A 25844-nucleotide genomic window follows, 5' to 3' on the forward strand; every position below is an offset into this window, starting at 1 on the left:
TAATTTCAAGGGTGGAGTTTCTAAAATGAGGTCATTTATGGGTGGTTTTGATTACCTAAGCCCCTCAAAATCACTTTATAACAGAATTGGTGCTTAAAAAAATGGTTTTGGAAATTTTGTTGAAAATTAAAAAAATGGCGTCTAAATTTCTAAGGCTACTTTCACACTGCCGTTTCTGGGTCCGCCTGTGAGATCCGTTTCATCCCAAAACGGATCAGTTCAGCCCCAATGCATTCTGAATGGATAAGGATCCGTTCAGAATGCATCAGTTTGCCTCCGTTCAGCCTCCATTCCGTTCTGGAGGCGGATACTTGCAGCGTTTTGATATCCGTCTGACGAAACTGAGCCAAACGGATCCGTCCTGACTTACAATGTAAGTCATGGGGGACGGATCAGTTTTTACTGACACAATATGGTGCAATTGAAAACGGATCCGCCTCCCATTGACTTTCAATGTAGGTCAAAACGGATCCGTTTGCATTATCATGGACAAAAAAAAAAAACTAAAACTGACGGATCCGCACCTAAACGCAGGTGTGAAAGTAGCCTAATGCCAACATAAAGCAGACATATGGGGAATGTTGATTGATAACCATTTTATGAGGAATTACTCTTTAAAAGAAGAAATTTCAAATTTAGAAAATTGAGAATTTTTCTACATTTTTGGTAAATTTGGGGTTATATCGACTCAAATTTCCACTGTCATGAAGTACAATTTGTTAAGAGTAAACAATCTCAGAATGGCTTAGATAAGTAAAAGCGTTCCAAAGTTATTACCACATAAAGTGACATATCAGATTTGCAAAAATCGGACTGGGATTTAAGGTGAAAAGTGGCCCGGTACTGAAGGGGTAATGACATTAGTGTTGGGCTCCCAGCTTATTCATCTTACTGGCTTCAGATTTAATTCTGCTAGATAGTCAGAAAGCCCAAAAAATCCAGAGCAAACTGAACTGACATGCACACTGAAGGCTACCTGGACAGAGTGTCACAGGGATACAGCATGGTGGGAGAGGGGGCTTTTATGTGGCAGTGTGGGATAAGCCGATAATTGTTTTTACATGGCAGGATGGGTACCCTTAGACAGGATACCAAAATATATTGTTTCAGCCCAACATCTCCATTTTTGTCTGATTAGTTGTAATAATATGCCAAGAGTCATGTTAGATTCAAATTAACTATTCTTTATTAGCACTGGAAGAACAGAACAAATGGAAAACAAAACCAAAATTACAAAGAATTTGCACCACTTTAGTAAAGAAAGGGACTACAGAACAAATGCTCCTTATGCTGTTATAAACCCCATCAATATAAATTACAGCGATAGACCATTAGGAAAAAATATTAACACTTCTTATGGGTAAATCCCCATACAGCCAAGAATGACAGGGTTAACAAGCAAATATCTGCCAAATAGAAACCCTAGAAATCTGTCTTTAATACTGAGGGCTCTGTGAGCGGTAAGTTGTCTCAAAATAACTTCTTTAAATAATACAGTATACAATTGTGTTTCCCAGAGGCTGCTTGCCTTCTCTGAAATTCACTAACTGTGCATACCTAGAAAAATACTTCTAATATATATATAAAAAAAAAAATAATATATATATATATATATATATATATATATTATAATACTGGTAGAGGGGAATTGGGGACGGACGGACACCAGCATGGAACAGTAACCATCAAGGTAAAAAAAAAAAATGCATCTAGGCAAAGACTATCCAGCAGCAAGGAACGGTAATGTTAGATGATCCCTATTGTAAAGCCTCATGCACGCAACAGTATGTATTTTGCAGTTCTGCAAGATACATCTACTGTCCGGGCTGCATCTGCCTTTTCTGTAGACCCATTGACTTCAATGGGTCAGTGGTCCACATTTAGTGGTCAAATATAGGAAATATTCTGCATAGACATATGGAAGCGGAAAACACATGGATCGTCCGTGTGCTTTCTGTATCTGTATACCAGTTCTACAAAAAAAATAGAATATGTCTGCAAAATGCAGACCACGGACCTACTGAAGACATTGGGTCGGCAAGGGAAAAAAAATGCAAACAGTGAACTGTAAAATGGGTTCGGTCGTGTGCATGAGGCCTAAATCACACAAGGTTCATTGCATTCTGCAAACAACAAAGCAAATATATGGTTTATACCTTGGCAACACAGGGCAGAGATAAGTCCAATGTGTAGTAGGTATTACACATACTTTGAGGCACAATTGGTAATTTAATATCTAAGGGCTCATGCACACAACCGTAAGTATTTTGCGATCCGCAAAAAACGGATCCGCAAAAAATACAGATGACGTCCGCGTGCATTGAAATAATTGGTTCCGCATACGGTCCGCAAAAAACATGGAAAGGACACGGAAAGAAAATACGTTCGTGTGCATGAGACCTAAGGCAGATGTCTCCATTCTCAACATGTAACAATTTGTCTATGTAACTGCTTAATAGATTAGTTATTGATTTTCCACCATAAATAACTTTAAATGATCCCATGAACGCTGTTACAAATTGTTCTAATTCCTAATATACAATGGAAGAACAATGGAATGTACTGCACCCAATACCAAAAAAAGGTGAGAAAGAAACGGTAGCACTCGAATCTTCAATCCAATCGTGTGTTTATTGACACTGAACAAGAGCAACGTTTTGACCCAAAAAGTCTTTTTCAAGCTAGCTTGAAAAAGACTTTTTGGGTCTAAACGTTGCTTTTGTTCAGTGTAAATAAACACACGATTGGATTGAAGATACGAGTGCTACAGTTTTTTTTCAGCTATTGAGGGGTCCCTAGGGCCGGGGCCTGACACCGCAAGCACTGCTGCCAAATATGGACTAATGTACGTCAGTGAGTGGTGCTGTCCTATCTCAAAGTTTTTTTTCTGCACCCAATACCAAGTGATGTGAATGCACCTAATACCAGGGCAATGACAACAGCATGTTTAAAGTTTGGTCTTGATAAACTGAAAACATAACAGGAACACAAAGCTCCATTGTTAACTATGGCAGAAGCTTGTTAGGAGGAGATACTTGGGGTAATATATTTCAAAAATACAGGAGAAATAGAAAGAGCTTTCTGTGGCCGGCTGCTTAATAACCTTGGAACGACCAAGTTTATGAAGACACTCTTCCTGTATAAGAGGAAGATGTGAAATACTACAGGCCTATGATTGTACTGCATCAAACCCTGACTCAAAGTGGTCAAACAGTTCCAGCTGAGCCATTGAAAGGAAGGAGACCAATGAGTCAAATAGACAAGAGTATTATAGGGGTGTTACATAGATTCAAATTCATCTATACGTTGCTTGGTATTGCCTTGGCGGATCTGGCGAAGTGTCTTGTACTTGTCTCTTCCAGCAAGCACATTTTGAGCATGCAGAAGGTCATTTGCAGTCTTCTTCGTTTCATCTCTGGCCATTTCCAGCTCTGAGCTTAACAACTGCAAGGATGAGAGAAAAGAATTACAGCAACCATGTCTAGATAGTGACAGATCTGTTTAGATACTTCAGCTGCAAAATGTTACGTGAGGGTAAGGGAGATTTCATCAAAACAATCATAACTTTTAATTTATTATTACATTGTACTCATTATGAGGTCAAATTTTTTTCAATTGATCTTTATTATAAATATAGAGCCCTTTTCCCTGTACAGAGCCGAGATGCTCTATTAGCAGGATCTAGATACTATTACGTCACATGTCAGGTCTTTAAAGATTGCGACCGCTCCTGAGCGAAGCGGGAGCCATAGCAACCGGGTGCCTGCTGTTTCATACAGCAGGCACCCGTGGCTAATACAAAGTAAAAAATACAATGCAACAGCTCTCTACAAACCAAATAAAGTACAAAAAAGCATTATAATGCCAATGCCATGCTTATTATGTAAATTAGAGATGCTTGGCAAATACATTTTGTACAAAATTATTTGGGCCTGTCTGCCACACGTCAAGGCGATCTTTGTAAGATGGGAACCTAACACTGAATTATACCTTTTATGTGCCATAACAGCTACCATACAATTCAGGGAGTGTAGGTTACACATGCATGCTGGGCTCACCTTAATTTTTGTCATTGTTGGTGCCAAAATGGCCTCCATTAATTCCATGGAATGTAGGTACCAACGTGCATGCCGAACCCACTCCACACCTCTCCTGGTGCCAAATGGCCACCAGCAAATGCAATGAGAGTCCACCCTATACCTCTCCTGGTGCCAAATGGCCACCAACGAATGCAATGAGAGTCCACCCTATACCTCTCCTGGTGCCAAATGGCTTCCAGTGAATGAGGGAGAGCAGGCTAAGCTTTACACTCACACTAATTAAAATCAGCCTATGGGGCAGACAGGCTGGTCAGGAGTGCACGACTGAAGTGTCAGCCACACCTCATACAAACTGCAAAGAAAAAGCCAGTTAGGGGTCAGTTAGCATTCTAATGCTAAGCTTATTATGTAAATTAGAGATGCTTGGCAAATACATTTTGTACAAAATTATTTAGGCCCGTCTGCCACACATCAAGGTGATCTCTGTAAGATGGGAACCTAACACTAAATTCTACCTGTTATGTGCCATGACGGCTACCATACAATTCAGGGAGTGTAGGTTGGTGGCCATTTGGCACCAGGAGAGGTGTGGAGTGGGCTCGGCATGCATGTTGGTACCTGCATTCCCTGGATTTAATGGAGGCCATTTTGGCACCAAAGATGACCAAAATTAAGGTGGGCCCAGCATGCATGTGGAACCTACACTCCCCCGTCTTACAGAGATCGCCTTGATGTGTGGCAGACGGGCCCAAATAATTTTGTACAAAATGTATTTGCCAAGTATCTCTAATTTACATAATAAGCATAGCATTAGCATGCTTTTTTGTACTTTGTTTGGTTTGCAGAGAGCTGTTGCATTGTATTTTTTACTTTGTGTTTTCAGCCACAGCAACGTGCACCTGCGCATTGGGATGTGCCGACTGACCCCCTTTTTTTTCTTTACCCGCAGCTAATGTCTGACTGGCAGTAATGCCAATCGCGGCATTTAACCTCCCAGATGCATCTGAGCGCCCTAAAAGTGTAAAAAAAATAAAAATAAAAGTTTTTATAAATAAAATAAAAAATGACAAACAGCATAAAAATTCTAAATTACCCCCCTTGGCTTAAATAAGTATTTATAACATCTTAAGTTATTAAATGACTGGCACATAGTGAAAGTCAGATTCACAAAGCTCGAAAAACTGTTAACCCTTTGTGACAGAATGGTTTAATATTTTTAATAAAGACCAATTGAAAAAATTATTTTTAGCCCATAATGCAATCATAAAAATAGTCACGTTATTATGACCAACAGAGTGCCGCATTAAATAAAACGATTACCTGAAGGTGTTTTTGGACCCTTTCATTCTTCTCTGCCTCTGTGGTTCGGTCTTCTTCACTCCGGTCCTTCAATGTAGCCTCTGCTTTCAGATCGGCACTGGCCTCTGCACCATTCTCATCTTGCTCATCGTCATGTTCATTCTCTGCGTGTATTGGCTCCTGCACATGAGGAGTGGTCATCACATACTTCAGTTCATCCTTCGTCTTCTCTAAATCGACTTGCACTGCCTGGGCCTGGAGAAAGGTTGATTCATCATTATTCTACTGAATATTTCAACAAAACCCAAATGTTACACTCTTCCATCTAACAATTCCCTCTAACCAGTTTATTAAAGGCTATGTACACCTTTGGCATGGAACAACATTAAGAGGAATTTATCATTGGAGGTGTATTTGAAGTGATTGTTTTGCCTGGAGTTGCTATGGGCACCTGCCCCAAATTTATGAAGGTGGTGCATGACAATAATAATTGCACGTATTTCAGTTAAGGGTACGCCTGGGAGTGGGGGTGTGGGGGGAGAGATACCTGCCATGGGTCCTTGTGACTTTAGAAAGTGATTTACACTAATCCCGATTAATTTTTCACTCCACTTCTGAAAGTGATTGAGTAGGTGCAGCTCACCAAAATTCACATTATTTTGTGCGAAACCAAGTGTGCAACATTTCCATGCAAAAAACTGGCATACCAGATTGGATAAATGTCTCCCATTATTTTTACAAGTGGTTACCCAGGTTTCAGCACGCAAACCTTCATTCATTTTCAGGACCCCTTATATAGTCTACCTAGTTTCAGATTTTTCTCATGAGATTTTGTCCCTCCCAGTAACACATGCTGGGTGCGTTCTTCCCTATCTACAGCCTATGTGAGCGGTCTTCCTTGTATCCTTTCTACCCTCTTCACATATCTCATGTGTCCAATCTCTGACAATAAAAGAGGGGAGCGGGAAAGCAGAATGAGCCATCAGAAGCAATGCTTGGACAGATTCATGTCAGATTCAGCAGTACCAGCCGCTAGGTGAAGGGCTTGCATAATCTCTGCAAAAGCCACGTCAGGAAATTTTTAATGACGACTGTTTACCAAGTTGTATTTAGGAAGCAAATAAAAAACAACAAATAACGTAAAGGTGTATGTAGTAATATTTATACACATGGTGCTGCTGTTTTTGTATGACGGGAATTATGGGGTTATCCACATAAATGGAAATGCTGTCATGCTTTTTGCAAGACACTGAACTAATTAATATTTTCACGAAAACTGAGGAGAGATCAACAAACTGTGAAAAGATATGTTAGTGATTTACAGCACAGGCGAATATGATCTAATAAAGGCTTATTACGTTTCTTTCAGACAAATTCATCTTCTTAAAAGGGCAGCTGTAAAAATGGCACAGGAGCAGCAAACAGGGATCTGACACTGCTGGTGTCTCCAGAGGGTCATGGCCTCTTGATGCAGGCTGCCAACCTCCACAGACTACCCGTTGTGCTTGAACCTGTAGTTCAGCCACACCTAACCAAAGGGTTTGCAGTGGGCTCAGAAACCTATGAAGACTCATTTTCAAACAGGTTTATTGATGGATGAATACTACACTGGATGGTCCTGATGGATGAAGCTCTGGATGGCTGGTGAATAGCCACTATGACTGAAGTAAGCAAGGAGGTCGCGGAGTGATTATTTTAGCTAGAATGTTGGGAATTGATATGATAGGTCCCTTTAGGGTCTCTTTGGTTGTAAAATGAACTCTCAACGATATGCAAAGTTCTTAACTGAGCATTTTCTGCCATGGTATGAAAAGAAGAATTGTGCCTTCTGAAATAAAACCATTTTCATGCAAAATTGTACAACATCCCATGCGGCAAAAAGCACCATAGACTTTTTGGTAGCTATGGGTATAACAGGTGATAAAATCATGGTTTGGCCACCATCATCTCAAATCTGTGACAGCGGCCGTCATATCTCAAAGCAGCAGGTCTGGGTGACAACAATACTGGCATTAGGGGTGGGCGGTATAGGCGATATGCAATATAAATTTGGGCCACGATATGGATTTTTGCCATATCGCCGGACCGCGATATGATCGCGCTCTCTGCGCGCACCATTTTCTCCTGAGCCGGCCAGCAAAGTGGAGGGAGAAGGAGGGAGTCCCTCCCTCCCCACTGTGCGCGGCTGCCGCTGAACACCAATGAGGACAGAGTAGGAGGAGGAGGGGAGGGACTGTGGCCACTGCGCCACCAATGAATGTGCCGGCCATATCCCACAGGGTCCCCCTCCTCCCCCCCATCATTGGTGGCAGTGGGCAGCCCCGATCGGTTACCATGGCAGCCAGGAGTCACGCTACTGAAGTCCTGGCTGCGATGGTATGGTAGTGAGCAGCATTATACTCACGTGCGCCGTGATCGCCGGGAGCTCCTTCTTCTGTCTGTGCGGCGGATTGCTAATGCTTATAGCATTAGCAATGCGCCGCACAGACCTATGAGAAGAAGGAGCGACCGGCGGCCACGGCGCACGTGAGTATAATGCTGCTCACTACCATACCATCGCAGCCAGGACTTCAGTAGCGTCCTGGCTGCCATGGTAACCGATCGGAGCCCCAGCATTACACTGCTGGGACTCCGATCGGAACTGCCCACTACCACCAATGATGGGGGAGGAGGGGGACCCTGTGGCCACTGCCACCAATGATTAATACTGGGGAGGGAGGGTGGGTGGGTTTGAGTTACCATAGGGGGCAGATCAGAGGCTGGGGGGCACATGAGAGGCTGGGGGGGGAACATGAGAGGCTGGGGGGCACATGAGAGTCTGGCTGCCATGGTCAGCTCCCTGCTGTTGTGTGCACAAAGAACAGGGCAGCAGGGAGAGTGTAAAGTCCTATTCACCCTAATATAGCTCTATTAGGGTGAATATGACAAGGGTTCTAGCCCTTAAAGAGGCTAATAGTTATTAAATAAAAAGTAACAAAATAAAAAGTTTAAACACCCCCCCCCCCCCAATATAGAAAACAATATATCGCAATATATATCGCATATCGCACATGCTTAAAATTATATCGCAATATAAATTTTAGGCCATATCGCCCACCCCTAACTGGCATCCTCTAATGAAATACAAGCAGAAACTAAACATGCACCTATAAGCTCAATGGATTGGAGTTGTTCAAGTCATCTTAAAGAAGGGCTCATATCAATATGTAAAGATCTGGAAACTGGTCTGGAACTTTTTAATTTAAATCATGTTTTTTTTATTTTCTTAATGATCTGTGCAAGCAGCAAATGACAGATGCATGTTGGAAAAGATATGAATATCATTATGACACATTGAATCTTTTGAAAAGCTAAATTCTGTAGAATAGTTTGGAACAACATATTCTTTTAAAAAACAAAGCCCTTGCCATTATGTGCACCTCCATGTGTATAACATCCACACTGTAATAGAAGTGGACACATGCGAACTGTTAAGGAAAAACAAAGAAAAATGTCCTGTGGACCATGGTGTACAGTGGTTACCTTTTGCTGCCATTCTTCTGCTTCACTTTCCTTCTTCTGACGGGCAAGTTCCAATTGGCTGATTTTACTGGTCAGATCAGCAAGCTCTGCAGACTACAAAAAAAAAAAAAAGGATGTCAAATTACAAAAATATTAGCAGTGAGAGACATGCTGAATGGAGATTTATGATGCCTATGTTTTGCAGAAAAATTCAACCACTATGTCTACGCATCTACCATTAAAAGAAAGAGGACAGCTCCTAAGGCTTCATTCACCTCTGTTGTAGGCACCACTAGGAGCCTCTGTCACAGTTTCTATTTTGTAGTAAAATGCTGGGCCCTATGACAGAAACCCAACAGATGCCGTTTGTGTCATGCACTAGAACCAGCACGTCTGATTTTCATTGTTCTGCTCCTTTAATGGATCAATAACACAATACTGTCCATAATGATGCATCATGCACACAACCTTCTGTATTTTGCGGCCTGCAAATTGGGGATCCGCAAAATATGGATGCCGTCCGTGGTGCATCAGTATTTTTTGCGGCTCCATTGGTGGCCAAGTTTCATCCCTTTGCGGAATGGACATACGGATGCGGAAAGCACACTGATCATCCATGTGCTTTCTGCATCCATATGTCCATCCTGCAAAAAGATAAAACATATCCATAAAACATGGACCACAGTCCTACTGAAATCAACGAGTCCGCAAAAAAAATGCACAGACAGCATCCGTGTTTTGCGCATCGCAAAATGGACACTGTTGTGTGCATGAGGCCTTAAAGGGTTATTCCCATCTCAGACACTGGGGCATGTTTAAAATTAAACCCCCCCATGGCTTACAGCTACTGTAAAAAGGGCAATAAATGAAAAAAGGGCATTTAAAAAAATACAAATCTGAGGGGTCAGATGTAGCGTTTGAAGTTTACAAAGGGCTTAACAAAATCTGTAAAAAGGAGATAAAATTTGCAAAAATACAAAAAAGAACAGCAGGTGGCAAGAGAGCAAAACAAATCCCAAAAATTATTAAAATATATAAAAACCAAGGTCTGAGCAGGTAGGTCCCCTAAAGAATGGTAAAGGGGGGATAGTCACTGAAGATGAGGAAAAGTCAGAGTTAGGCTACATGCACACGACCGTGGTGTGTTTTTTGCGGTCTGCAAATCGCGGATCCGCAAAACACAGATGGCGTTCCGTGCGCATTCATGGACAGCCTTTAATATAACTGCCTATTCTTGTCCGCAAAGCACGGACAAGAATAGGACATGTTATTTTTTTTTTTGCGGGGCCACGGAAAGGAGCAACCGATGCAGACAGCACACTGAGTGCTGTCCGCATCCTTTGCGGCCCCATTGCAGTGAATGCGTCCGCATCCAAGCCGCAAAAACTGCGGCTCGGATGCGGACCAAAACAACGGCAATGTGCATGAGGCCTTACTCAATGTTTTTTTTTTAGCTCTGTAGTTACAAAAGAAGAGAAAGGAGCTAATATCTGTGGTGCTGGGGCTGTTAGTACATCCAGTAGTATACTCAATTGGCTAACTGTAGATATGGTCCAAGCTAAGTTAAATAAGGTAAATGTGAACAAGGCTCCGGGTCCAGATGGATTACACCCAAGAGTGCTTAAAGAGCTCAGTTCAGTCATTGTTGTGACCCTGTTTATAATTTTAAAAAATTCAGAAAGTACTGGTACAGTGCCAAGTGATTGGAGCAAGGCAAATGTGGTGCCCATAATTAAAAGGATCTAGGTCCTCCACAGGTAATTAGAGACCTGTAGGGTTGGACAGTATAGTTTGTAATTGGATTGAAAACTGGTTGAAGGACTGTGTGCAGAGAGTTGTGGTCAATGATTCCTTTTCAGATTGGTCCTGGATTATAAGTGGTGTACCCCAAGGTTTAGTTCTGGGTCCTCTATTTAATTTATTCATTAATGATTTCGAGGACGGGATTAATAGCACCATTTCTATTTTTGCAGAAGACACTAAGCTATGTAGAGCTGTACAGTCTATGGAAGTTGTCCATATACTACAAGCTGACTTAAACACTCTGAGTGATTGGGCATCAACTTGGCAAATGAGGTTCAATGTGGATAAATGTAAAGTTATGCATCTTAGTAGTAATAATCTCTGTGCTTCATATGTCATAGGGCAGAGATCAGCAACCGGCACTCCAGTCGTTCAGAAACTACAACTCCCAGAATACTTCATTCACTTCTGTGGGAGTAAGAACAGCCGAGCATGTTTGCATGCTGGGAGTTGTAGTTTCAGAGCAGATGGAGTGCTGAAAGTTGCTGGTCCCTGTCCTAGGGGATGTAACACTGGGACAGTCACTAATAGAGAGAAGGATTTGAGTGTCCTTGTAGATCAGGGGGGGGAACCTTTTTGCTGCCGAGGGCCATTTGGATATTTGTAACATCGTCCGGGGGCCATACAAAATTCTCAACTTAAAAATGTTACCGCTATATTTGGTCAAACCTATAACTGACTAAGGGGCAAGTTACAGAAATTGCACTTCAATTAAACTATCACATTTAGACCCTCATTTCAATTTTCATATATGTAGTTACTAGTAACATGATATTCCAGAACCAGTTACTATTAGACTGACTTACCCCATATTTAATAAGATTCAGCCCTTAGCAACCAGTCTGCATAAAACTGCAATTTCACTATTCAGTTAAGATGGCCGCCACTGCCCTCACTAGCCAGTAACAATAGCCCCCCAAAAGGGTCAGTAACCAGAGCCCTCGCCCTAAAGGGTTAATCTCCTGCAGCACAAAGGGGTCCTCTTACCACATGTTGCTTTCATTTATACACTGAGCAGATGGCAGATTTCCCTTCCCTGGTCTGCGCTGCACCAACTCTGCATTCTCCAGCTCTGCTGAGTGAGGGAGCGTCTGCCAAGCGCAGGGACAGGGAGAAGTGCACACAGCCCAGGCACTGTTATCAGCTGCTGGGGAGGAACTGGCTTTAATCATTTACTTACAGTCCCTGGCTGTCAGTAATGTGACCTTGCACACTGCGTGTTCCGTCCTTCAACAGATAGACGGACCATGCCTAGCAACCCTATTTTAAGCACAGGTAAAAGTAGGCAGTACAGGGAACAAAAATGTGGAATTAAGGGGTAATTAAGGGGTATTTGAAAACACAGTGAAAAGTTGAAATAGGGCCACCAAGGTGATATTAATCACCACAATCCAATACTCCCAAATAAATAAAATACGAGTTATCCAACTGCCATAAACACAGTTTTACTCCAGGTTTCCATAACAACACAGCCATTTTCCTTTACTGCTTAAAGGGGCGGGCACAGTGGAGGTCACTGTTTTTAAAGGGGCGGGCACAGTGGAGGTCACTGTTTTTAAAGGGGCGGGCACAGTGGAGGTCACTGTTTTTAAAGGGGCGGGCACAGTGGAGGTCACTGTTTTTAAAGGGGCAGGCACAGTGGAGGTCACTGTTTTTAAAGGGGCAGGCACAGTGGAGGTCACTGTTTTTAAAGGGGCGGGCACAGTGGAGGTCACTGTTTTTAAAGGGGCGGGCACAGTGGAGGTCACTGTTTTTAAAGGGGCGGGCACAGTGGAGGTCACTGTTTTTAAAGGGGCAGGCACAGTGGAGGTCACTGTTTTTAAAGGGGCAGGCACAGTGGAGGTCACTGTTTTTAAAGGGGCAGGCACAGTGGAGGTCACTGTTTTTAAAGGGGCAGGCACAGTGGAGGTCACTGTTTTTAAAGGGGCGGGCACAGTGGAGGTCACTGTTTTTAAAGGGGCAGGCACAGTGGAGGTCACTGTTTTTAAAGGGGCAGGCACAGTGGAGGTCACTGTTTTTAAAGGGGCAGGCACAGTGGAGGTCACTGTTTTTAAAGGGGCAGGCACAGTGGAGGTCACTGTTTTTAAAGGGGCAGGCACAGGGAGGTCACTGTTTTTAAAGGGGCAGGCACAGTGGAGGTCACTGTTTTTAAAGGGGCAGGCACAGTGGAGGTCACTGTTTTTAAAGGGGCAGGCACAGTGGAGGTCACTGTTTTTAAAGGGGCAGGCACAGTGGAGGTCACTGTTTTTAAAGGGGCAGGCACAGTGGAGGTCACTGTTTTTAAAGGGGCAGGCACAGTGGAGGTCACTGTTTTTAAAGGGGCAGGCACAGTGGAGGTCACTGTTTTTAAAGGGGCAGGCACAGTGGAGGTCACTGTTTTTAAAGGGGCGGGCACAGTGGAGGTCACTGTTTTTAAAGGGGCGGGCACAGTGGAGGTCACTGTTTTTAAAGGGGCGGGCACAGTGGAGGTCACTGTTTTTAAAGGGGCGGGCACAGTGGAGGTCACTGTTTTTAACCTCTTAAGGACACATGACGTACCAGTACGTCATGATGTCCTGGTACTTAAGGACACATGACGTACCGGTACGTCATGTGTTGTTCCGATCACTGCCGCCCGGCCGGCAGTGATCGGAACAAGGTGCCTGCTCAAATCATTAAGCAGGCACCTAGGCTAAATGCGCGGGGGGGGGGGGTCCTGTGACCCCCCCATGTCGGCAATCGCAACAAACCGCAGGTCAATTCAGACCTGCGGTTTGATGCGCTTTTTGCAGTTTCTGATCCCCGCGGTCCCTGACCGCGAGGATCAGAAACTTTATAATGCCCAAAATATATCTGTATCCCCCCCCCCTGCACCCCTGAGTGATTTTAGCCCCTGTGGGAGGTGCAGGGGGAGGGTTGCAGGCGGTGCGGGCAGGGCGGGAGGTGCGGCAGGCGGGATCGCGATCCCCCGCCCGCCTCCCCTTGAATGATCGTTGGTGGTTAGTGGGTATACCAGGGTGCCAGCACATTGCTGACACCCTGGTATAAACGGCTGACATCGGTGATGCGATGTCAGCCGTTTAACCCTTTCCATACCGTCTCAGGCATCCTGCTGTCCATGGTGCTGAACAGATCTGTGCTAAAGGCAGAGATCTGTTCAGACAAAGTGTAAGTAAAATACAGTACAGTACAATATATATTATACTGTACTGTATTATACAGACATCAGACCCACTGGATCTTCAAGAACCAAGTGGGTCTGGGTAAAAAAAAAAAAAAAGTAAAAATCAAAAAACACATTTATCACTTATTAAAAATGAAAAAAAAAAAATTCCCTACACATGTTTGGTATCGCCGCGTCCGTAACGACCTGATCTATAAAACGCTCATGTTACTTTACCCGAACGGTGAACGCCATAAAAATAAAAAACTATGATGAAATTTAAATTTTGCCCACCTTACTTCCCAAAAAAAGGTAATAAAAGTGATCAAAAAAGTCGCATGTACGCCAAAATTGTAACAATCAAACAGTCAGCTCATCCCACAAAAATCATACCATACCCAAGATAATAGCCCCAAAACTGAAAAAACTATGGCTCTCAGACTATGGAAACACTAAAACATGATTTTTTTTGTTTCAAAAATGGAATCATTGTGTAAAACTTACATAAATTAAAAAAAGTATACATATTAGGTATCGCCGCGTCTGTATCGACCGGCTCTATAAAAATATCACATGATCTAACCCCTCAGGTGACCACCGTAAAAAATTAAAAATAAAAACGGTGTAAAAAAAGCAATTTTTTGTCATCTTACGTCACAAAGTGTAATAGCAAGCGATCAAAAAGTCATATGCACCCCAAAATAGTGCCAATCAAACCGTCATCTCATCCCGCAAAAAATGAGACCCTACTTAAGATAATCGCCCAAAAACTGAAAAAAACTATGGCTCTTAGACTATGGAGACACTAAAACAATTTCTTTGTTTTCAAAATGAAATCATTGTGTAAAACTTAAATAAATAAAAAAAAAAGCATACATATTAGGTATTGCCGCGTCCGTGACAACCTGCTCTATAAAATTACCACATGATCTAACCTGTCAGATGAAAATAACAAAAAAAAACTGCCAAAAAAGCTATTTTTTGTTACCTTGCTTCACAAAAAGTGTAATATAGAGCAACCAAAAATCATATGTACCCTAAACTAGTACCAACAAAACTGCCACCCTATCCCGTAGTTTCTAAAATGGGGTCACTTTTTTGGAGTTTCTACTCTAGGGGTGCATCAGTGGGGCTTCAAATGGGACATTGTGTCAAAAAAACCAGTCCAGCAAAATCTGCCTTCCAAAAAACGTATGGTATTCCTTTCCTTCTGCGCCCTGCCGTGTGCACGTACAGCTGTTTACGACCACATATGGGGTGTTTCTGTAAACTACAGAATCAGGGCCATAAATAAGGAGTTTTGTTTGGCTGTTAACCCTTGCTTTGTAACTGTAAAAAATATATTAAAATGGAAAATCTGCCAAAAAAGTGAAATTTTGAAATTGTATCTCTATTTTCCATTAAATCTTGTGCAACACCTAAAGGGTTAACAAAGTTAGTAAAATCAGTTTTGAATACCTTGAGGGGTGTAGTTTCTTAGATGGGGTCACTTTTATGGAGTTTCTTCTCTAGGGGTGCATCAGGGGGGCTTCAAATGGGACATGGTGTAAATAAACCAGTCCCGCAAAATCTGTCTTCCAAAAACCAAACGGTGCACCTTTCACTCTATGCCCCGCTGTGTGGCCGTACAGTAGTTTACGGACACATATGGGGTGTTTCTGTAAACGGCAGAGTCAGGGCAATAAAGATACAGTCTTGTTTGGCTGTTAACCCTTGCTTTGTTAGTGGAAAAAATGGGTTAAAATTCAAAATTAGGCAAAAAAATGAAATTCTCAAATTTCATCCCCATTTGCCAATAACTCTTGTGCAACACCTAAAGGGTTAACGAAGTTTGTAAAATCAGTTTTGAATACCTTGAGGGGTGTAGTTTATAGAATGGGGTCATTTTTGGGTGGTGTCTATTATGTAAGCCTTGCAAAGAGACTTCAGCCCTGTAGTGGTCCCTAAAAATTGGATTTCTGAAAAATTTCAAGATTTGCTTCTAAACTTCTAAGCCTTGTAACATCCCCAAAAAATAAAATATCATTCCCCAAATAATTCAAACATGAAGTAGACATATGGGGAATGTAAAGTCATCACAAGTTTTGGGGGTATTACTATGTATTACAGAAGTAGAGAAACTGAAACTTAGAAATTTGCTAATTTTTCCAAATTTTTGGTAAATTTGGTATTTTTTTATGCAAAAAAAATAATAATTTTGACTTCATTTTTCAAGTGTCATGAAGTACAATATGTGATGAAAAAACAATCTCAGAACGGCCTGGATAAGTCAAAGCATTTTAAAGTTATCACCACTTAAAGTGACACTGGTCAGATTTGCAAAAAATGGCCTGGTCCTTAAGCTGAAATAAGGCTGTGTCCCTATTAGGGTTGTTGCGGGTATCGAAATTTCGATACCCAATCGATACTTCTGTCCCGGTATCGATACGATACCGGGATTTCCATTTTTTCGATACTGGGCTGCGCTTCTGCGCAGTCTAGTATCTCTGAACATGAGAGCGCTGCTCTCAGCGCGCTCATGTTCTCTCAGCAGCACGGGGAGAAGGAAGCAGTCTCTCCCTCCCCCTGTGCTGCTGCCGCCGCTGCCACCAATGAGAAGAGAGGGGTGGAGGAGGGGCGGGCGCACTGCGCCATCAATGATAGTACTTTTCCTACACAGAGCCGCGCCCAGCGATGTCCCAGCACTCACCATTAGTCCTGGGCGCCGCTCCGTTTGCCCGCTGTGCCCCATTACTGTCTCCTCTCCTGCTCCACATGCTGATTACTATCGGAGGGATGGGGAGGAGACATCAGCTTCTCTAGTGGGCGTTCCTTCCTGCGCTGCGATTGGACAGCGCTACAGCCAGGGAGAAGGAACGCCCACTAGTGAAGCTGATGTCTCCTCCCCATCCCTCCGATAGTAATCAGCATGTGGAGCAGGAGAGGAGACAGTAATGGGGCACAGCGGGCGAACGGAGCGGCGCCCAGGAATAATAGTAAGTGCTGGGACATCGCTGGGCGCCGCTCTGTGTAGCCTAATACTGAAAGTCTGGACCCAGGAAAAGTAGACTTTAACCCATAATACAGGAGGCGGGTGCCGGTAGCAGAATCGCATTGCCGGCATCCTGCCCCTGACACCCGCCTCCTGTATTAAGGGGTAATTATCATTGGTGGTGCAGTGTGCCCCTTCTCCCCCCCCCCCCTCAACCCCGCATCCCATTAAAATCATTGGTGCCGGCCCCTCTCTACCACCCCAGTATTAAAATCATTGGTGGCAGTGGCCACAAGGTCCTCTCCCCTCCCCCTCATTGGTGGTGCAGTGGCAGCTTCTGATCGGAGCCCCAGCTGTGTAAGCCTGGGGCTCCGATCAGTTGCCATGGCAGCCAGGACGCTACTGAAGCCCTGGCTGCCATGGTAACATCCGTGATGCTGTGTGCACAGAGCACAGAGCAGCAGGGACAGTGTGAAGTCCTAATTACCCTGATAGAGCTCTATCAGGGTGAATAGGACAAGGGATGAAAAGATCCCAGGTTCTGGCCCCTAGGGGGGGGAATCGTTATTAAATAAAAAGTGTAAAAAAAAAAGGAAAAAAATACCCCACCAACATATGAAGTATGAATCACCCCCTTTTCCCAATTTCACATATAAAATGTATAAATAATAAACATATTACATATTGCCACGTCAGAAAAGTCCAAACTATTAAAATATAAAAAAAATCTATGCGGTGAACGCCAGAACAGAAAAAATAAAAAAATACTGCGCGATTCGCCATTTTTTAAAATGCAGAATGCATGTGGCTTTTTTTTTCACGTGGTATCGAATGGTATCGAGTATCGCAATACTTTTTCATGGTATCGAAACCGAATAAAAAAATTGGTATCGCAACAACTCTAGTCCCTATGGGGTTAAAGGGGCAGGCACAGTGGAGGTCACTGTTTTTAAAGGGGCAGGCACAGTGGAGGTCACTGTTTTTAAAGGGGCAGGCACAGTGGAGGTCACTGTTTTTAAATGGTCAGGCACTGTGGAGGTCACTGTTAAAGGGGCAGGTACTGTAGAGGTCACTGTTATGGGGGAAACTGTTGATATCTTTTTACGACACACGGAAACATAAAATGAAATACCGTATTTTTCGCTTTATAAGACGCACCTGATGATAAGACGCACCTAGGTTTTTGAGGAGGAAAATAGGAAAAAAATATTTTGAACCAAAAGGTGTGCTTTTGGTAGCTTTTGAACTAATGGTGGTCTGTGGATGACGCACTGTTATGGGGGATCTGTGGATGACGCACTGTTATGGGGGGGGGATCTGTGGATGACGCACTGTTATGGGGGGGGAATCTGTGGATGACGCACTGTTATGGGGGGGGATCTGTGGATGACGCACTGTTATGGGGGGGGGATCTGTGGATGACGCACTGTTATGGGGGTGGGATCTGTGGATGACGCACTGTTATGGGGAGGGATCTGTGGATGACGCACTGTTATGGGGGGGGATCTGTGGATGACGCACTGTTATGGGGGGGGATCTGTGGATGACGCACTGTTATGGGGGGGATCTGTGGATGACGCACTGTTATGGGGGGGATCTGTGGATGACGCACTGTTATGGGGGGGATCTGTGGATGACGCACTGTTATGGGGGGGATCTGTGGATGACGCACTGTTATGGGGGGGATCTGTGGATGACGCACTGTTATGGGGGGGATCTGTGGATGACGCACTGTTATGGGGGGGATCTGTGGATGACGCACTGTTATGGGGGGGATCTGTGGATGACGCACTGTTATGGGGGGGCTCTGTGGGTGACACTGAGGGGGGGCTCTGTGGGTGACACTGAGGGGGGGCTCTGTGGGTGACACTGAGGGGGGGCTCTGTGGGTGACACTGAGGGGGGGCTCTGTGGGTGACACTGAGGGGGGGCTCTGTGGGTGACACTGAGGGGGGGCTCTGTGGGTGACACTGAGGGGGGGCTCTGTGGGTGACACTGAGGGGGGGCTCTGTGGGTGACACTGAGGGGGGGCTCTGTGGGTGACACTGAGGGGGGGCTCTGTGGGTGACACTGAGGGGGGGCTCTGTGGGTGACACTGAGGGGGGGCTCTGTGGGTGACACTGAGGGGGGGCTCTGTGGGTGACACTGAGGGGGGGCTCTGTGGGTGACACTGAGGGGGGGCTCTGTGGGTGACACTGAGGGGGGGCTCTGTGGGTGACACTGAGGGGGGGCTCTGTGGGTGACACTGAGGGGGGGCTCTGTGGGTGACACTGAGGGGGGGCTCTGTGGGTGACACTGAGGGGGGGCTCTGTGGGTGACACTGAGGGGGGGCTCTGTGGGTGACACTGAGGGGGGGCTCTGTGGGTGACACTGAGGGGGGGCTCTGTGGGTGACACTGAGGGGGGGCTCTGTGGGTGACACTGAGGGGGGGCTCTGTGGGTGACACTGAGGGGGGGCTCTGTGGGTGACACTGAGGGGGGGCTCTGTGGGTGACACTGAGGGGGGGCTCTGTGGGTGACACTGAGGGGGGGCTCTGTGGATGACACTGAGGGGGGGCTCTGTGGATGACACAGAGGGGGGGCTCTGTGGATGACACTGAGGGGGGGCTCTGTGGATGACACTGAGGGGGGGCTCTGTGGATGACACTGAGGGGGGGCTCTGTGGATGACACTGAGGGGGGGCTCTGTGGATGACACTGAGGGGGGGCTCTGTGGATGACACTGAGGGGGGGCTCTGTGGATGACACTGAGGGGGGGCTCTGTGGATGACACTGAGGGGGGGCTCTGTGGATGACACTGAGGGGGGGCTCTGTGGATGACACTGAGGGGGGGCTCTGTGGATGACACTGAGGGGGGGCTCTGTGGATGACACTGAGGGGGGGCTCTGTGGATGACACTGAGGGGGGGCTCTGTGGATGACACTGAGGGGGGGCTCTGTGGATGACACTGAGGGGGGGCTCTGTGGATGACACTGAGGGGGGGCTCTGTGGATGACACTGAGGGGGGGCTCTGTGGATGACACTGAGGGGGGGCTCTGTGGATGACACTGAGGGGGGGCTCTGTGGATGACACTGAGGGGGGGCTCTGTGGATGACACTGAGGGGGGGCTCTGTGGATGACACTGAGGGGGGGCTCTGTGGATGACACTGAGGGGGGGCTCTGTGGATGACACTGAGGGGGGGCTCTGTGGATGACACTGAGGGGGGGCTCTGTGGATGACACTGAGGGGGGGGCTCTGTGGATGACACTGAGGGGGGGCTCTGTGGATGACACTGAGGGGGGGCTCTGTGGATGACACTGAGGGGGGGCTCTGTGGATGACACTGAGGGGGGGCTCTGTGGATGACACTGAGGGGGGGCTCTGTGGATGACACTGAGGGGGGGCTCTGTGGATGACACTGAGGGGGGGCTCTGTGGATGACACTGAGGGGGGGCTCTGTGGATGACACTGAGGGGGGGCTCTGTGGATGACACTGAGGGGGGGCTCTGTGGATGACACTGAGGGGGGGCTCTGTGGATGACACTGAGGGGGGGCTCTGTGGATGACACTGAGGGGGGGCTCTGTGGATGACACTGAGGGGGGGCTCTGTGGATGACACTGAGGGGGGGCTCTGTGGATGACACTGAGGGGGGGCTCTGTGGATGACACTGAGGGGGGGCTCTGTGGATGACACTGAGGGGGGGCTCTGTGGATGACACTGAGGGGGGGCTCTGTGGATGACACTGAGGGGGGGCTCTGTGGATGACACTGAGGGGGGGCTCTGTGGATGACACTGAGGGGGGGCTCTGTGGATGACACTGAGGGGGGGCTCTGTGGATGACACTGAGGGGGGGCTCTGTGGATGACACTGAGGGGGGGCTCTGTGGATGACACTGAGGGGGGGCTCTGTGGATGACACTGAGGGGGGGCTCTGTGGATGACACTGAGGGGGGGCTCTGTGGATGACACTGAGGGGGGGCTCTGTGGATGACACTGAGGGGGGGCTCTGTGGATGACACTGAGGGGGGGCTCTGTGGATGACACTGAGGGGGGGCTCTGTGGATGACACTGAGGGGGGGCTCTGTGGATGACACTGAGGGGGGGCTCTGTGGATGACACTGAGGGGGGGCTCTGTGGATGACACTGAGGGGGGGGCTCTGTGGATGACACTGAGGGGGGGCTCTGTGGATGACACTGAGGGGGGGCTCTGTGGATGACACTGAGGGGGGGCTCTGTGGATGACACTGAGGGGGGGCTCTGTGGATGACACTGAGGGGGGGCTCTGTGGATGACACTGAGGGGGGGCTCTGTGGATGACACTGAGGGGGGGCTCTGTGGATGACACTGAGGGGGGGCTCTGTGGATGACACTGAGGGGGGGCTCTGTGGATGACACTGAGGGGGGGCTCTGTGGATGACACTGAGGGGGGGCTCTGCGGATGACACTTATGGGGCTCTGCGGATGACACTTATGGGGCTCTGCGGATGACACTTATGGGGCTCTGTGGATGACACTTATGTCATCCACAGATCCCCATAAGTGTCATCTACAGACCCCCCATCAAATGCATTAGTGTGGAGGGAGGAGTGTCCCCGCCTCCTCCCTCCACACTGATACTTCGCTGGCCGCGCTGTGCAGCATAGCGGCCAGCGAAGTATTCGCTTTATAAGACGCACGGCCATTTCCCCCCCCACTTTTTTGGGGGGGGGGGGGGGGATGAGTGCGTCTTATAAAGCGAAAAATACGGTAGATGAAATATAACCGGGTCCTTCTGCTAGTCTCTTAAATAAATAGACATCTGTCCGGACGTTCTTTATGTGCGACCATATGACTGGACCGATCTTCACCAAATTTGGCACACAGGTATATAAGGTTTTAGACCGGGTCTCAGCTCTCTAGGACGTACCATTCCTGAGATATTCCCAAAAAATTACCTGCATTAGCCAAGACAAGCCTGCAAGCCTTTCACTTAAATCCGAACTGCCATTTTCACGGTCACATGTCCCTTATTAGCCAATAGAAGCTCGCAGGTCCTACTCCAGGTTTCCATAACAACTGATGACAGGTTTTAGCAGTTCGCAGATCCTTAAATATTCAGTCAAATGACGTATGACGGCACAACTAAACTGCTACATGCATGAGGGGCAGGGGCCACTATAAAGGTCAATGTTAAAGGGGCGGGCACTGTGGAGGTCACTGTTATGGGGGAAATTGTTGATATCTTTTTCCAACACACGGAAACATAAAATGAAATAGATAAAATATACCCGTGCGAAGCCAGGTCCTTTTGCTAGTATATATACAGATGTAGCAGGGGTAACACACACACTCTTAACTCAAATTTCTTAACTTTATCTTTTAGCTTTATCTTGAAACAAAAGCCATTGAAAAGCAATTGCTTAACGCATTTAGTTTAGATAACATGTTGAAACTTGGTATACACATCACTTGCTACCTGGAAAGAAATCTTGTGGGGGTCACAGCTCTCTAGCACGTACTGTTCCTGAGGTATTCCCAAAGAAATGCAAATATGGCACATCACATGACCTACATTAGCCAATAGAAGCCTGCAGGTCTTTCTCTTTATATCCGAAATGCCATACACCAGGTCACATTTCCCTCATCAGCCAATAGAAACTCACAGGTCCTTAGTCTCCACATACACACAGTTTTACACCAGGTTTCCATAACAACCCAGCCATTTTTCCTCACTGCTGCAGGTTAGCTTTAAAGGGGCATGGCGCTGTGGATGACACTGTTAAGGGAGCGGAGTGCTGTGAAAGTGACAGTTCAGGGGGCAGGCCATTCAGGCCACCCTCAAAGGACGGACTTAAAAACCCCGCCCACAGGTTCAGCTAAGCCACGCCCCTTCCCATTCCACAGCAGACAGGGATTGAAAAAAAATAAAGGTAAAAATCAACTTCTGTCAGCTGCAGGGGTGGGAGGGACGGTGACTTTCTCCCTGCAGCTCACGCTCAGACAGCACAGTGCTGCTGTCTGAGAGTGAGCTGTTCAAAAGGACATCCCTGCGCGAGATATTCCCAAAAAATGCATTAGCCAATAGAAGCCTGGTCACATGTCCCTTATCAGCCAATAGAAGCTCGCAGGCCCTTAGTCTCCACATACACACAGTTTTACACCAGGTTTCCATAACAACCCAGCCATTTTTTTTCACTGCTGAAGGTCAGCTTTAAAGGGGACACTGTGGATGATACTGTTAAAGGAGCAATGTGATGTGGAGTTCACAGTTCAGGAGCAGGTAGGGTGGCCATTCAGGCCACCCTCAAAAGACGGACTTAAAAACCCTGCCCACAGGTCCAGCTAAGTCACGCCCTCTCTCACTCCACAGCCGACAGGGATTGAAAAAATGCAGGTAAAAATCAACTTCTATCAGCTGCAGGGGTGGGGGGGGTGGGGGTGGGGGGGGGGCGGTGACTTTCTCCCTGCATCTCATGCTCAGACAGCACAGTGCTGCTGTCTGAGAGTGAGCTGTTCAAAAGAACATCCCTGTGTCCGTCCAGGCCCTGCGCCGGACGGAGGACAGGGAGTCTGAAAGACGGACTGTCTGGCCTAAAACCGGACTTCTGGCCACCCTAGGGGCAGGCTGCTGTGGAGGTCACAGTTAAGGGGATGGTCCACTATGGAGGTCAGTGTTAAGGGGCAGATTGCTGTAAAGGCCACTTTTAAGGGGACAGGGGGGTTGTGGAAATCACTATTAAGGAGATGGGGTACTGTTGAGGTCACTGTTAAAGGGGCAGGCTGCTGTGGAGGTTACTGTTAAGGGGGCTGGATGCTCTCGAGGTCACTGATAAAGGGGCCGGGAACTGTGGAGGTCTCTGTTAAGGTGACAGGGAATTATGGAGGTCACAGTTAAGGGGATGGTCCGCTATGGAGGCCAGTGTTAAGGGGTGGGGTGCTGTAGAGGTCACATTTTAAGGGAACAGAGCTCTGTAGAGGTCACTGTTAAGCGGGTGGGTTATTGTGGAAATCACTTAACGAGACGGGGAACTGTGGAGGTCACTAATAAAGGGGCGGCTGCTGTGGAGGTCACTGTTAAAGGGGAGGGCGCTATGGATATTACTGTTAAGGGGACAGGCCGCTGTGAAGGTCAATGTTAAAGGGGTGGGGTACTGTAGATGTCACTGTTATAGTGGATACTGTCGATATCTAATGACATACACAAACATGAAATGAAATAGATGAAATATACCCGTGCAAAGCCGGGTCCTTCTGCTAGTATTACATATAGTACAGGCGCCATTTTGACCGCACAGACTAATTTTTTAAGCTAAGAATGTTATTTACTAAGTTCTTTATTTGGCATTAAAGGGCTTCTGTCACCCCACTAAACCATTTTTATTTTTTTTTGCTTACTTATAATCCCCACACTGCGATTTATGCCTACATAATCAAATTAATCATTTTGGTCCTGTAGATTTTGTGTAAAACATGCTTTTAAAATATGCAAATTACCTTGCTACCAGCAAGTAGGACGGCTACTTGCTGGTAGCAGCCGCATCCTCCAATCCTAAAGACGCCCCCTCCGCATTGTGATTGACAGGGCCAGCGGACGGGATCTTTCTCTGCTGGCTTTGCCTGTTAGCATTCAAAATCTGGCGCCTGCGCCGCGGTCATACCTGTCTTCAATCGGCGCAGGGGCACTGAGAGGCGGCCGCTCGCTCGGCTGCTCCATCCTCAATGCGCCTGCGCCGGGTGTAGATGTGACGTCATCGGCGCAGGCGCATTGAGGATGGAGCGGCCGAGCAAGCGGCCGCCTCTCAGTGCGCCTGCGCCGATTGAAGACAGGTACGGCCGCGGCGCAGGCGCCAGATTTTGAATGCTAACAGGCAAATCCAGCAGAGAACGCTTCCGTTCCCTGGCCCTGTCAATCACAATGCGGAGGGGGCGTCTTTAGGATCGGAGGATGCGGCTGCTACCAGCAAGTAGCCGCCCTACTTGCTGGTAGCAAGGTAATTTGCATATTTTAAAAGCATGTTTTAAACAAAATCTACAGGACCAAAATGATTAATTTGATTATGTAGGCATAAATCGCAGTGTGGGGATTATAAGTAAGCAAAAAAAAAAAAAAAGGTTTAGTGGGGTGACAGAAGCCCTTTATTGTCAGCCAAGCTCATAACAGGGGGTCCAGAGAGGGGTTCACCCAGCTTTCACTCTGCCACTGTCCGTGCCTCTTCCTTCACAACTGTCCCTGCCTTTCTCAGTCTCTGATTTGCCTCCCCACCTCCATCAGCCTCAGATTAGATCCTCTCTAGCCTCAGATCAGCCCCATCAGACCCCCCAGCCTCAGATCAGGCCCCCCCATCAGACCCCCCAGCCTCAGATCAGACCCCATCAGAACCCCAGACTTAGATCAGACCCTCCCCAGCCTCACATAAGACCATCCCAGGCATCAGATTAGACACCCATAAAACCGCCCAGCCTCAGATCAGACTCCCCAGCCTTAGATCAGATTCCCATCAGACCCCCCAGCATTAGCATTTTCATTATATGGTCTGGCTGGGGGCCACATGAATTGATCCCAGGGGCCATATGTGGCCCGGAGGTTCCCCACCCCTGTTGTAGATGGTAGATCAGACCCCCCAGCCTCAGATCACACCCCCATCAGACCCTCCCTAGTCTCAGATAAGCCCCGATCAGACCCTCCCTAGCCTCAGATCACACCCCCATCAGACCCTCCCTAGCCTCAGATCACACCCCCATCAGACCGTCCCTAGCCTCAGATCAGACCCTTCCCAGCATCAGATCTGACTCCCATCAGACCCTCCCTAGCAGGGAGGGAGCCAGGAGCCACATGAATTGATCCCGGGGGCCAAATGCGGAGGTTCCCCCCCCCCCCACCCCGTAATATAGTAGGGAGCATAGTATTTGCAATGTAATATACTTTTGTACTCTACTTTTGGTTTGTAGTTTGCTGTTGCACCTTGTGTTTGTCAGATGTATATTTGCAGCCACAAGCAACGTGCACCTGCGTATTGGGATGAGCTGACCCCCCCCTTTTGTGTTTCTAGTGTTATATATAGGAGTAGTGGCTGACTCCTATATGCTGGGTCGTGCACTCCCTCCTGCCCCTCCCCTGCCTTGCAGGCTGAT

At 46.8% G+C, this 25844-nt stretch overlaps 1 protein-coding gene across 1 annotated transcript in view; it reads right to left on the reverse strand.

The window, feature by feature from the left end:
* Window positions 1–2789: 2789 nt before the first annotated feature.
* The window catches only part of LOC120977954 (moesin), a 173377-nt gene continuing 150322 nt past the window's right edge, over window positions 2790–25844 (reverse strand). The window contains exons 11-13 of the mRNA XM_040406143.1: window positions 8862–8954; window positions 5361–5594; window positions 2790–3444 (exon numbers count right to left, since the gene is read on the reverse strand). Coding sequence (XP_040262077.1) covers window positions 3280–3444; window positions 5361–5594; window positions 8862–8954 — 492 coding nt within the window. The 3' untranslated portion in view covers window positions 2790–3279. The remainder of the gene's footprint in view (window positions 3445–5360; window positions 5595–8861; window positions 8955–25844) is intronic.

The sequence above is a fragment of the Bufo bufo genome, chromosome 8 (assembly GCF_905171765.1).
Source record: "Bufo bufo chromosome 8, aBufBuf1.1, whole genome shotgun sequence".
Lineage (NCBI taxonomy): Eukaryota > Metazoa > Chordata > Amphibia > Anura > Bufonidae > Bufo > Bufo bufo.